At 40.4% G+C, this 14,818-nt stretch overlaps 1 protein-coding gene across 3 annotated transcripts in view; it reads left to right on the forward strand.

Annotated features, from left to right (window-relative positions):
* LOC6561400 (piezo-type mechanosensitive ion channel component) overlaps positions 1–14,818 on the forward strand; it is a 39,388-nt gene that overhangs the window by 14,319 nt on the left and 10,251 nt on the right. Inside the window, exons 2-15 of one of the 3 annotated variants that reach the window (XM_032736683.2) lie at positions 5,417–5,640; positions 5,696–5,960; positions 6,024–6,325; positions 6,976–7,102; positions 7,205–7,324; positions 7,396–7,558; positions 10,632–10,868; positions 10,929–11,126; positions 11,207–11,766; positions 11,825–12,440; positions 12,516–13,008; positions 13,072–13,876; positions 13,931–14,088; positions 14,306–14,655. In XM_032736683.2, coding sequence (XP_032592574.1) covers positions 5,577–5,640; positions 5,696–5,960; positions 6,024–6,325; positions 6,976–7,102; positions 7,205–7,324; positions 7,396–7,558; positions 10,632–10,868; positions 10,929–11,126; positions 11,207–11,766; positions 11,825–12,440; positions 12,516–13,008; positions 13,072–13,876; positions 13,931–14,088; positions 14,306–14,655 — 4,458 coding nt within the window. In that variant the 5' untranslated portion in view covers positions 5,417–5,576. Of the gene's footprint in view, positions 1–5,416; positions 5,641–5,695; positions 5,961–6,023; positions 6,326–6,975; positions 7,103–7,204; positions 7,325–7,395; positions 7,559–9,429; positions 9,487–10,631; positions 10,869–10,928; positions 11,127–11,206; positions 11,767–11,824; positions 12,441–12,515; positions 13,009–13,071; positions 13,877–13,930; positions 14,089–14,305; positions 14,656–14,818 lie in introns of all 3 variants that reach the window. The other 2 variants (XM_032736681.2, XM_032736682.2) reach the window with 2 other exon arrangements.

Raw genomic sequence — 14,818 nt, forward strand, 5'->3', positions numbered from 1 at the left:
TTGCATACCTTACTTTTCTGGCCATTCAATTTTGTTTTTGGCCTGTCATAAAGTGTCGTCAGTTTTCAGTGGAATTCCTTAGCTAATTCCATTAGAGTTTCGTCCCTAAGATATAATATTTTTTTTTTTTTCGGCTGAAAATGTCATTGCGTACTTAGTCATCTAGTGTCATAAGCATTCATCTTCATAAGTCAGTTGACCAGCCCAGCCAAAAACAAAATAAAATTGTTGTTGCCTTTTTATGACTGGTAGTTTTGCTTGTGGCACAGACACGCAACAGTTCTTATTTTTCATTCGTTCTTTCTTTCGATGAGGAATGTGAGGAATGACAGGCAACTGTCAAATGAGTGGCATTCGGGCGTTTGGCCTATGGATTATGACCTGGCATTAACATGAAAGTCAAGCCACCAGCCAAGTAACATAACGCTAACTCAATAAGAGAAATGGGCATGTCAACAGGTCACTTCAAAGTAAGGAAAGCCACACAGAGGGCTAAATAATTGTAGCTTGGCCGACTGACATTTAATGCGGGCCATTATTTAGTTAATCATATAGAATTTATTAGCATTAAGTTATCTATTAATGAATGTTTGAACTATGCAGTATTTAACTAATTAAATTAAATACGTCATAAATGCAAATGTGTATGAATTTAAAGGCACACAACAAACGGATGATTTGCGCTTAACACATTCGTGTTTTGCGAAAGAAAAGTTATTGGAAGTAGTCAAGCTAAAAAGCAAATACAATGACGAAATCGGTCAAAAATGAGAGCAAACAAAGTATACAGCAGCTGAGTCATAAGTGAATAAACAATCAGCAGATAACAAGTGAGAGCTGTGCTGTCGGGCATAAGCGACTGCAGAATACCCTAATGCCAGTGGAATACCAGCTGACAACAGCTTTTCAATTTGCAAGCTCTAACTCTAAAACTAAGCGAGATGCTCGTACGTTTGAACGTTTTGTGGGGATTGAACTTGGGGGCTTGAATTGTCCATAGAATATATATTATAAGTCTTAAGAGTATAGCTTCAAGGCAATGTATATCTACCCAAGGCAATGTATATCTACCCAAAACCGGTATACTCTGCTACCCCTTGTATTAGAAAATTAAAATTCACAAACTTGTGTGCAAAAGATCAGTTGGTAGTTTTGTGTTAAATACTCCCACCCTTTGCAACACATTGTTTCACATGAGTCTCATAAATCAATGCTAATTACACCCGAAGAGGCATTCAACTTTATTTACTTGAAGGTTATGCATATCACGTATACGACACATGGCACACCCTGAAAACGAACTAACTGCAGCTGTTGGCATTTGATTAAAACAGATGTAAATTGTGCTGTTCTCAAGTGCTCAAATAATATTTGATTCCACGCCACAAAAATACAAAGTGCAACACATAAATGAGGATGCCAATGAAATGTCCAAATGTAAAATGAAAATGTGTGCCAAGTGAACAAAATGACAGACAAAGAAACAATGGCAACAAAAATAAATAATAATTAAGTGCCAATGTGATGGTCAAGACAAAGAGATACCCTCCAACTAAAGATAGATACAAAATGTACTAGTTGAAAGGGTTTCGAAAGTTATGGAATTTGTATTAGGTATGAGTTATGAATCTGATACGATATCATCAAAGAAAAATGTAGCAAAGCTGAGTAATATCCTAAAAGACACTTTGCACAGCTGCCTGTTTTTCAAATGTAAATTGATGCTGCCGAAATGCTATGAAAAATGTATTTATGTGTTGAATATAGATACAATTTTGAATAGCAAATTTTACAGGGTAACGAAATAGCTACTTAAGTAGCTACTAAACCCAGCGAACGCAACAAAAATAAACATTACTAATAATTGAAATTCCAAATCGAATCAGCAACAGGCCAAAAGTCACTGGCAGTCTCAAAATGCTGATAGAGAACATCTGCTCGCTGCCAAAACAATATACAATAAAAAAAAACATGCATATATAATTTCAAGAATCTATCTATATATAATTTTATCTATTTTATATGCCAATACGATGCGTGCCCAGCAATCGAATTGGTTTTTCAATCTTTTTTGGTATTTCATATTATTTCGTTTTGTTTTACAATGAGCAGCATTGTTGAACTCCAGCTGTCAAAATGTTTCTGTCAATATAAGCTGCAACACGTGTTTGTTACGCTCTACTCTTAGATTTCCAACTCTTCTCGCTCTCGCTCTCTCTCTCTCTCTCTCTCTCTCTCTCTCTCTCTCTCAAAAATAAGCATGTTCGCGAGATTCTCTTAAAAAGCCTTTTTCAGTTGCGATGATGCAATGCTTAACTTGTTTTATACTCGTCACTTGGCTAATTTAGGGAAAAATTCAGCAAAAAAAAACATGATCTAATGTTTATGGCGAATTCTGTGTCAAAAGAAAATAAGTGAATAAAAACTTTACATCTCTGTGAGAGCTAACAATTTTGAGATTAGATATATTATAGCCTTTCAGTTTTGTGGATAATATATTCTACATTAATTAATCTTTTTCCCAGCGTTCGTAGCTACGTTTTCCATGTACTTTCAATGCGCAATTGTTCTTTTTTCTGTAAACACATGAATTTTATTAGTTTGATTTAATGAGGAAATCAAGAATCACTCAAGCAGACTATTTTACAAATGTATACATATTAATCAAAGAAGTATAAATTTGTTTAATTCTACATTTCTTTCTGTTAACTGACCAAAAATAATTAGATATGCCACCTAGAATATACCCTACAATCAACAGGTGTGCACACTTTTTTGCCTTTCCTTGTCTGTGTGTACACACCGTAATCGGAATAATATCTCTGTGTTTTACTTATTTACAATTCAAAGTGTTATTTCTCAACTATTATGTTAAATAATACTTTGTGTCTGGCTGCTCTGTCTGAGCGTTTACAAGGCTTATCAGTGTGTAATGTGTGTGTGTGTGTGCTTACTTTTGTCTGGCAATGTGCTGTATTAAGCTACTGTAGCGCACCCTCAAGCAACACATTAGACATCTGCTCCGGGCAGTCATCTACTACTAAACTACTTTTTCATGCATACGCTTTTGCATGTTTATGCCTGCTACTTTTTTTTTATTGCCTGCTTTTTTTTTTTTTTGTCTAGCCGCCGTCTGTTTGCCTAAATGTGCGGGGGCAGCACTTGAGCTTTGCCGGTATTGCTCTCCCTATCTCTCTGCACTGTCTGCTTGTACATAAGTATGTGTGTGCTCGCTTGCTTGCTCTCATTAGCCCATATTATGTTGATGTGTTTGAATGAGAGGCGTTGACGTCGACGTCGGCATCGGCATTGTTGGCATTTTGGCATTCAAAACAGAACACACACCTACACTCACACACACACACACACACCGACACATTACAATGTACTTTTCTTTGTATGTGTGTGTGTGTTCGTTTTTGTTTTCATTGTTGCCGGGTTTTTGTCGAGAAAAATGGAGAATTATTAAGTTTTTGCACACGCTTAATTACGTCATTGTTGCAGCTCTTCTTTTTTTTCTTTATGGTGCGTGTGTGTGAATTAAGCTGCTTTTGTTTGAGTTGCTTACAAAAATTATTTTAAAAAGTAGTTACTTTCTTAACAGTGCAAATATTTAATGAATGTTAAGGCTCAAGTTCATTTTATTCTGTAACTTAAGTTGCACTATTTATAGAAATTTGATTTTTTCAATTATATATTTTTTACAAATTTTATATATTACTATATATATATATTTTTTTTTTAATATTTAGAATGCAATATCATTATTTATTGCGCTTAATTTACAAAGACATATTAAGAGTGGTGTATTCTTAAGCATAAGGCCAATTCCCTACAAATGCTTTTTCAAGAAGTCCTTAAGCTCCCCTTACTTTTCCTAAAGTGAATCGATTTTTTGGTTGTTCATGTTTTGTGGTCTAGAACAGTTCTGCTGCTTAAATTAAAGCCCCTATTTACTCTTGTCATATTGTAGTTATTATGAATTTGATTTTGTAATTCTTCTGACAGTAACAAGCTCATTTATCATTCTGTAAGCGAGTCATTTACTCTTGAGAAACCGAGTTTTCTGTTTTCTGTTTTCCTTTTTCCTGTTTCCTGTTGTAGAGCACTTGATGAGCTTCTAATTTGCTTGGTTTCTCAATCAACGATTGCAATTTGTTTTTGTTTTTTTCTAGCTAGACATTATCGCAAGCACATGCAAATAAATGCCATTAAATGTCAATCGCACATTTATCCATAAGACAGCTCCACTGTGTTCTATGTCCTATGTCCCGTGTCCTGTGTTCCGTGTCCTGTGCCCTTTTTCCCCACCCAGTAGTCAGAGCATAAAATGGCTAACACAATTGCTCGACTAATAAAGGCGCCTTATTGGCCAATCCCCCACATTGTCAGCAACAGCAACACACACATAAAAACACGCACACACACAAAGAAAAACACACATGCAATTACACACATAAAAGCCCAAGGCGGAAAAGCAAAATTGAAACTAACCCAACCCAAGTAAAAATAGCGTGCGACGTCGCGTCGCGTCAAATAATTGACTAACTGAGTGACTGACTAACCGACCGACTGACAGACGGACAGACTGACTACTGTTGTCTTGGGTCGGCAGGCGACTTGACACGCCCACAAAATTTATGTGTGTGCCTTAGTGATGGAAACGTGACAAGTTTGTTCGACTCAATTGTAGAGAGGTAACAATAGAGAGCAGTCTTCTCAATCTTCGATTTGATTAAATACCCTTGCAGCAAACAGTTCACCTGTCTATATAAATAAGAAACGAGTTCCTACAATTTAGTTTCGTTATTACTTTCATATGCGTGTATACCTCAATGAGTTGCAAATTATTGCTTGCCGTATTGAGTTGCTCTAAAAGCGAACACGACACAAGCACGCACGTGCTTCGTGCCTAAATCGTGTCACGTGTGCAACATCAGTTGGTCTTATCGCTTTTGGTCGCGCCCAACTCTCGTCGGCCAAAAACAGTTTGTTTGTCTGTTTGTTTTTTAGTTGTAATTAAAACCAAGTTAATGTATATAAGCCAAAGATTAAAAAGTTTGCCAGCAACTACTTAAAGCTTAAAGAGGGTGTTAAGGAGAGGTGTGTAAATGTGGGGCAGGAAGACGAGAATGTCAGGCAGAGTATCAGGCAGTCAGGCAGACGAGGAGGAAGGCAGGCAGGCGCAACAGGGAGGATTCTAGTGATGCCACTTTGCTTGCCTGCACTTTTTGCGCTGTGCTCTTCTTCCTTTTGCCAGTTGCCATTAGGCGCGACATGTTCTGACAGCTGCCGCCCTTGGTGACCGAACATAGTCCTTTCCACCCCCTTCCGCCCTTCCCCCAAAAAACGACGTCCATCCGACTCTTTTATCTAATATAATTTCTAATTTATTTTCTCCTCTTGGCTTTTCCAGCTGTGCTGCACTGCATGTGGCCGTTAGAAATTGCGCCTGCAAGTTTTATGAATGAGTCGACGTCGTCGAGCTTCGGGTCACAGGATCAGGCGACGGGGAGCAGCAGAAGCAGCAGCAGCATAGTTAACTCTGCTACATTCGCACTAGCAACCGCATTGAAATGGCCTTCAGCTATGCATGCCTCGTGCTGCAGCGCGTCGTTGTGCCGGCTGTGTTGGTCCTGGGTAAGTTAAACCAAATGAATATATATCAACCAATCCTTATCCATATCTTTTACAGCTTCGCTGATGCGTCCGGTGGGCATCTCGTTTGTGTACATGCTCATGTTCTTCTTGTCCCCGTTCATACCACTGGCGACACGACGCACTTTCAAGGGCTCTGTTACCGCCTTCTTTCTCATCCTGGTCGCCCTGAGCGCCTTCGTCCTGCTTGGTCACATTGCGTTGCAGGTGCTCGCAGTGAGCATCACACTGCCCATTTACGATTGCTCCTTTAGCGAGCAGTTGCTGCGACACATTGGCTTCATCAGTTTCCTTAATCTGAAGTAAGTGAAATGCTCGATTTAGCTTAAATCAGATTTTAATTGTTTTTAACTCTCTTTTGACAGACCCCTGGCCATTGCTGAGTGGCTAACGCCCGAGGTTTTGGTCTTTGCCACCTCGCTGGGCTCATATCTCAGCGTGAAGAAATTAGCCACACAGACCATCAGCGCTGAGCAGCTGGAGAATGGGGATCTGCCAGAATCTCAATCGGAGCACGCGGTCAGCCAGCAGGCGGGCAGCGATGCCAACGGAGCCGATGTGCAACAGGCAACGGCAACAACGCCGTTGCAACAACAACAGCAACAGCTGCGCAAACGCGTCTCCATGATAAGCCAGCACATACACTTTGAGGGCTTGATTAAGATATGTAAGTAAATTAAGAGTAAAGGTGGCAATATTATTGAAGCTCAGGATTCTATGAAAAGGAAGGATGGAAGAATCAATTATGGGCAACAAATGTTGCAAATGTTGTGAAGATGCTTAAGTTAATTAAGGCGAATCTATGTTGTTCATCTTTAGCTCAAAAGAGATGTCTCTTAACTTGATGTTATAAGCAAAAGCAGCTTAAGTAATAAATACCTAAGGGGAAGAATAGACTTAGATACTGGTTTGACTTTTGTTTAACTCAAGCCATGGTTTAAATTAATAAATGATATATTATTTTCTGGTAACTATGTTCTTTTGAAAGTTTAAGCCAAATTAAGTCTGTAGCATTTCTTTAATCTTATACTAAATATCCTTAAACATATAAGTATTCTGTAAGTGTAGAATATATAGAAAATATTTCATAAAACTGAACATAAGTCGATAAAATCATTAGTAATCTATTGGCGTATTTTGCTCCGCTTGGGATTAGGGAACCCATAGAAGAAGATTGTCAGATATTGTTCAACACTTGTTATGCTTTGTTATGCTTCAATAGGACTAAGCAGACTTCAAGCCAGACAAAACTCATTTAATTGCAAACCGTGTTTTGTGCTGTTAACTAATCCTTAAACTGTTTTTCTCGTTTCGCAGCTCCACTTTTCTGTTTGGCCACATTGTTCTTTGCGGCCGCACTGCGTCCATCGGTGCCGGGTGGCTTTTATTTTCTCATATTTCTGCTGGCGGGCACCTACTGGGCAACATGCCAGACCCTGCAACGGTGCGTGGCAACACTCTACCTATAGCTAGCTAACCCTTCTCTATCCCAGATGCAATCAAATCAATTTCACACCACATTGTGTATTTTTTCTCTTGTTTTTAGTGGCTTTGCTCTGTTGTTGCGTTGCGTGATGGTCGTCCTTGTGCTGCATTCGCTGTGCATTGTTTCCTATCAGACGCCCTGGATGCAGGATCATCTCAATCACACCAGCCTGACGGCACGGTAAGTCCAAGGTCCACACGGGCACATCCAACACTGTCTGGTCTAATCCATCGCTCTATATATATATCTAGTTTGATTGGTCTGGAGCCACTCATTGAGTCCACTTGCTCGCGTGATATACGCGTCCTGCTCTACAATAATACTTTGACCCTGGACTCGTATCTGAATCCATTTGCTGTCTTTTTTGCCTATTTTGCCATGGCGCTGACCACAAAACATCTCATCAAGCCCAGGGTAAGTTTGGAGCACGCAGTTTCCCTCTATACTTTTCTATCTGTTTTGCATACCAATGCAACGGGTAGTTCAGTTTGTGTCACGCATTGTTTAATATATTGAGGAAGACACTTCCAATCTCAAAATTTGTGTATATATATTTTTTTATTGGAGCAATGAGTCCGTCTGTTTGCACTCAAAATAACTATTGATACACTTTTTGTATGCATTTCTTGATCAAACTCAGGAAATATAATTTCGCTTTAAGCTCGCCATATTTAAATATAAAATCCATCTACTATATCACATAAATAATAAGCTGATATTGCAAAAGTTTTAATCTTCGGTCATTTCGAAGTTATTATATCTTTTCTGATTCATGTTTAAGTTTTTGAAACAACTAACATTGGATATATTGAAAAACTATTTCTATCTGATTTTCCTCTCGCTCTTTTCCCTTTCGGCTGCTCGCTTTGTGCATTGGAAAATTGCTGAATTTGATAAACTAACACAAAACTTTAACTTACAACTTTTACGCATGCAAACAAAACCATACTCTTGTCACTAACTGAACTAAAACATTAAAAAAAACAACAACTTGCCGCTTGTCACATTCTGTTGCACGATGCAGCTGGAGCCTAAGCCTGCCACCGCTTTTGGACAGCAGCTTGAGTGCAACAGCGGCAGCGGCAGTAACACAGCCAACAACAAAATCAACCGACAGCTATCGCTGCTCACGTCACAAGCAACACGAAGCGGCGGCGGTAGCAGGGAAAGCTCTGCTTCCGGCGGAGGCGCCACCACCACAACAAGTCGCACACAGCGTTTGAGTGTAAGCTGCAGAGTGTGCATCTCTCTGTGTGTGTGTGTGTGTATGTAGTGTGAGTGTGTGTGTGGCAGGAAGCGTGCAAATAGTTGCCTAGATTGAAAAAGAGTTGAATGAGCAGCAGCAGACACAGCCTGACACTATTTATTTAGTTAGTGAATGAAAAAAAACTCTAAAAACCGCCAAACCAAATTAGATCTGGCAATAAATAGTTAGTTCTATGTGTGTGTGTGTGTGTGTGTGTGTGTGTGTCTTGGGTAAATAAAACTGGATATATCTTGTGCTACGGTTGAACTAACTGGTTACTTGGGTTTTACTAACTTTGCTTGGATTTGCGTAAACTTTTCAAAACAAACATTTCGATAAGTTTTCACCTGTGTGAAAGTTAACTTTCTTCTTGGCTGAGCTCTACAGATTTTTCAGCTTTTAATGGAATTAAAAATGCACTCTTATAATGAAAATAGATTCTATTGAAGCGACAAGCAGCAAAACCCACGCATAATTTATTCAAAATCTCTTTTAAATTAGTCCTTTATTGATTTTATTTTTAATATAATCCAGTTTTGGAAAAGTTTGGTTCCTTTCAAGGACATTTAAATAGGGAATTGAATTTCGTTTCGGTTAAAATTTCGAATTGGTTCCAAATCTTTTCAGTTTTCAGTTCCGTTCCAGTTGATTAATTTGATCACTTTACAAAAATTTAAAATTTTCCAAAACATACTAAAATATAAAGCGAAAGTTTGAAGTAATCTTTAAAAATGAATACTAATTAATATTCAACTAAATTAATACTTATTTACTTTAATTACTTAACCTAAGGCACTTACAAGCGTTGCCTGCGTTGAATATTAATAAAACTCTACTTTCCCCCTAAACTTCCGCTAAATGTTCTTTAGTTAATGACTAATTTTTAAGCAGCTTGTTATATATATTTTCTGTATCTTATTTTTTTGTTCTGTGCGGTTTGTTCTTTTATTATTATTTTTGTTTCTTTTATTTGTTGTGTTGTTTTGTTTTTCTGGATTTTTTTTACGCTCTATCTATTTTATTACTTCTTCTGCTTTAGGTTTCTTTGCGCCGTGAACAGCGTGCAACGTTAAATGAACCGACTGAGACGACGCCTGTACGTAAACTAACTCCACTATTCGCCCCACTAAGAAGTAGCCCCTTTTTCCCCGCTACAAATAATAAAACGAACTAACCAATTGTTGATAATCACTAGTTTAGCTAGCTATAAAACATCTCTCTATCTATCTCTCTCTCGCTCTCTATCTCTCTCGCTCTCGCTCTGTCTCTCTAGCTGCATTAGTTATTTACGTATCTTATAATTGTTTTGTTCTCTTGTTGATGTAAATTTGTAATTTGTCTAACCATCGATCGCTACTAATAATCGCTTTCTTTAGTCAAAATTTGTTCATTTATATATCTACATATATATATATATATAAAAATTTATCATACCTTTTAACGCTAACAACATTTAAACGACGTAAGTGAGCTGGTGTGTGTGTGTATGTTTGTGTGTGTGTGTGACATTTGGGTCGTCTGAAAATATATAGCTACAAATATCCACTTAGTTTCTATACCGTGAACCCATTAAAAATGGGTGAAAAGGGTGCAATGGTCTTGTGCAAATTAAGGTAACCGGCAGAAGGAAGTATCTCCGACCACACACATATATAAATAGTGTATACAGCATATTCTTAATCAGGATCAACAGTCGAGTCAATATAGCCATGTCCGTCCGCCCAACCATCAGTTAGAGATTATAGTCTCTGAGATAGAGACTTCAAATTTGGAATATAAGTTCTCGAATACCCCCCTAAAGATCAAGTTTATTTCATTATCAACATCGATACATATCGTTTTTCTATAGCAACAAAAATTATTTTAAAGGCAGACGCTTCTAAAAAACACTCACTGGCTTAGTTTCTGTCTACTCTTCATCACCTGTGCCTGCCATAATTAATGAGTCCTGCTTACATTTGAGTGTACAAAACTAGAATAGATATTATCAGTTGGGTTCAGGGTGTATTGGAGTCGAGCTCACTAGACTTCAGTATTCTTACTTGTTTATTTTTTTTGTTGTGGTTAGTAACATTAACAACCGTAGCCTGCCATAACACTTTGTAGTCTGCGCCCTTCCCCTCTCTCTCTCTCTCTGTCTCTCTCACTCTCTCTATCTTTCTCTGTTTATGTGTTGAATATTTGAGTACATTTGTCATTTGGTTATTGGATATATAAATCTTTTGTCTGGCATTTCTATAGCTGGTGCGTCAGAGCACACGTAAAGCGCGAACACCACAAGCCCTGGAGTTGAGTGGTGCAGCACCACAGCCGGCAAGTGGGTCGCATGGCAATGATATACAGCTGGACTCGATGGATCGTCGCTCGGAACAGGAGAACAATACCACATCGATACTCGATCAAATCTCGTATGGATTTGTCAGCGTCGGTGGTTTCATCTATCAAAACAGCTATATATTCACCAATATTCTGATGATGGTACGTGTGAAATACTTTAGACATTGTACAAATAATATTTCTACCTTTATTTCTATTCAGGCCTGGTCTATAGTCTATCACAGCTGGTTAACATTTGTGCTGCTGCTGTGGGCCAATGTCCTGTGGATGATACCCAATCAGCGCAAGGCAATGATGCGCTCCAGTCCCTTCATCGTGATCTATGCGGAGTTGCTGCTTGTGGCCCAATATATCTATGGCATGGATCTGAACAACGATGAGCTACCGACAAAGGTCTCAGTAAGTCCCCTTTCCCCGCCAAAGTGACTCAAACGAGATGCGATTTACTAAACGTATACCCTTTTATTGTGCACTTTCAGACGGCGGGTATTAATCTGCAACAGATTGGATTTGAGCGACCCATTGAGAATCAGATGCGTCCTTGTGTACCACTGATAGTTAAGACCGCATTTGTGCTCATGTTCTGGGTGACATCGCGACAATTTTTCAAGGAGAAGCGCGATAGGCGCAGGAATAGCACCTTGGCTGATATTATAGCGCCGCTGCAGATAACTGTTGGATCGGCGGGATCGACCTACCTCATCAACGATGGCAAGAAGACATCAAAGTTCCTAAAGAAAGCGGGCGATGTCATCAAGAATCTATTGGTGCGCCTCTGGATCTGGCTGCTGGTGTTGGTCATCTTTTTGTGTGCCATCACTGGCGAGTATATGACGGGTTTTCGCATCTGCTATATGGCATTGTTCCTATTCTTCTTGCTCGTCTTTCAATCATCGTCCAAAGCGTGGGTCAAGATCATGTACGGGTTCTGGCTGTTCCTCATCTTCTATGCCATGTCCATATTGATCTTGATCTATACATATCAATTTGATAAGTTTGACACCTACTGGAAGGACTATCTCAATGTGTCCCAAACGCTGTAAGTTCTTTTTGCAAGGAGATATCTTCGATTATTTTCAAATTTTCCTGTTTTGCAGTCAAGCTGATATTGGCCTGAAGCGATATAAGACTAAGGATCTGTTCCTGCACCTGGTATCGCCGACAATTATTGTCATACTGACTGTCATCCAGGTGCACTATTTCCACAAGCGTTTCATTGCCTCACTGCAACAGCAGCCAACGGCTGGCGGCCAACAGCAACGACCCAATCCGGCCTTGGAGCCGGCACCATCGAAGCGTCGTGGCAGCGCCAGCTCTTTGCGCCGCTCGGTTGGACCCACAGCCGAGGCGACCGCTGCTGGTGGTACCAGCACCGATTTTGAGACTTCAGTGCGTGACTTGGTGCGCATCTCATTCCGCAAGATTAAGAACAAATCCGAGTACATCTTCAAGAGATTCAAGACCGTCTTTTGGCGCTTCCTCGAGCTGCACATCATGAAGGCCGTTTACATCGCCGCCTTCGTCTGCAGCGTCAGCGAAGTTTGTGTCCTGCACATTGTCTTTGTCGGCTTCTGTGTGCTAGGCGCCACATCACGTAAGGCCGTCCAAGTGGTCATCAGTCGTCTGATCAGCTTCATTGTCACCATCATTGTGCTGTCCAAGATGATATATCAGATTGAGTATTTGGATCACACGCAATACAACGTCATGTGTGTGAGTAATCGCATAATTATCCATCTCCATCTCAAATTCTACTTGAACTAATTTGTGTAATTTCTTTGCTCTCAGTCGGATAATCGCACTGCGAATAATGCCGAGTGGATCGGTTTGAACAAGGCAAACAAACTTGAGGGCGGTTTAATGAGTCTGCTGCGCACCTATATCATCTATATGGTTATAGTCACCATGCATGCGGTCATCTCGCTGAGACAGCTCCAGATGCGCATCAAAATCGGCGAGAATAGCGTCACACAACAGAAGCTGCTCTTCCAGAATATAACGCGTGCCGATGCTGAAAAGGATTTGGTGGGACTCGTCAAATATCTGCTCAACTTTGGCTTTTATAAGTTTGGCATTGAGATCTCGCTGATTGCACTTGTCTCGACGATAACCTATCGTCAGGATATTGTCGCAGTGGCATACGCCTTGTGGCTGGTCGTCCTGCTGCTGCTCAAGCGTTCGCAGTGTGCCAAAATGTGGGGCATTTTCCAGGCCTTCTTCGCCGTCTCTATACTATTGCAGTATATTGTGCTGGTCGGTCTGCCGCCCAGTTGGTGCATGGGTATGTCTATTTTTTATACAATTACTAGTTATATTTATAATAACCAAATCTTTTATATTGCAGTTTACCCTTGGGATGATGACGCCTTTGGCGAGAGCATTCAACGCTGGACAATGCTGCCGGGCAGCTTGCATTTCAATCACGTGCCCAAGCTAATCTTTGACTTTATTGTGCTGATCATTTTGAATCGACAGAAGAGCATTTTTGTGATTGAACAGCGTTATGCGACCGCCGATGATTATCCCGGAGGCAGCAATCGCAGTGTGATTGCGGACATTGCGCAACTGGGACGAGTGCCCTTTGATAATCCCACTCATGATTTCTGCTCCTATATACGCAACTATTCGGATATATTGAAGAATGGTGTACTCTGTGGCTTCTACTGGTTCACGCTGGCTGTCGTCTTTTTGGCCGGCACGAATATAGCGGATCTGCTAGCGCTGGGCTATCTAATTGGCGCATTTATATTCCTGTGGCAGGGTTCCGATTTTTATTTGCGACCCATTACAACAATCATCAGTCGCTGGAAATGGCTCTTGGCCTTCAATGTCGCAAATATTCTGATCAAGACGAGCTTTCAAATGGCTGGTTGTTTGTTTATGACACCATTGACAACCCACTGCTGTTGGCTGGTCCATATGCTTGGCATTACGTGTACCAGCAATGTGCTTAAGGAACAGCTGCTACTGAGCGAGGAAGCAGATCTTCACGTGGGCCCCGACGAGTGTCCCAAAATCACCCATCAAATTGTGCTGCTCTGGGATGCAATTTGTTTTGCGTTTATCATCTTTCAGTTGCGCATCTTTAAGTCGCATTACTTCTGTCACATCATTACGGACACCAAGGCCAACAATATACTTGCCTCCAGGTAAGCCAAATATATATTTAAATATAGAGTATTATTAACTAATGCCTTTTGCAGGGGTGCGGACATCATTGAGACACTGCGCCAGAAGCAAATTGCCCATCGTCATGATCACGAGAAGCAGGTGCTGCACAAGATCAAGCGGAAAATGGAACGCATACGTGCTACACAGCAGAAGATGCTGCGTCCGTTAGACAAACAGACCCATTTCGATGGTAAGTTGGCCTTCGGCACTGATTGGCATGTGCTTCACATTTGTTGGTCGGGTTTTGGCGCATATTTTTTGGCCAATTTTTATCGCGTTGCAATTTTCCAAATTGTTTTTGTATTTTGTAAATTGGAAATTGTCGTCTCGTGAATCGCGCGCGTTGTGTTTGTTTGTTTTGTGTCTGTTCCTCACTAATCCTAAATGACAACAACAACATCAAAAAGGAGAACGCACACCCTTGGAACAAAGTTTGGCTGGGGCAGCACCGTTGGCGCAGCAGAGCAGCTTTGCATCGTGTCAAGGCTCCAGCTACCAGACACCCGATGGCCCCAGCTCCAAGAGCAGCTCCTCCTCCGCCAACTCGTCGCCGGCTCGCGCCTCCTTGCTGTCGAGCAGCAGCGCCGAGAGCGTTGATAGCGCCGATGCTGCTGTCATCATTGAGCCCGAGATTAATATTATGTTATGCGATGATGCCGTGGACTATGCGGATGTGCAATCCATGAGCGATGAGCAAGTGGACCAGCAACCAACGGTTAAAGCTCCAAAGCAACCCGATGCAATAACCACAACAGCTGTAAGTGCTCAGCAGAGAGTTGAGCGCGTGTCGAGTGTGGCTTTCTATCAAGAAAAACAAGCTTTACTTGTATTAATTTGTTTAATATTGTTTTTATATCATTTAATTTTGTTTGGTTTTCACGCAAACACATTTTATTGAGTATATATAAATACTCGATTCG

This window comes from Drosophila grimshawi, unplaced genomic scaffold, assembly GCF_018153295.1.
Source record: "Drosophila grimshawi isolate 15287-2541.00 unplaced genomic scaffold, ASM1815329v1 contig_1377, whole genome shotgun sequence".
Lineage (NCBI taxonomy): Eukaryota > Metazoa > Arthropoda > Insecta > Diptera > Drosophilidae > Drosophila > Drosophila grimshawi.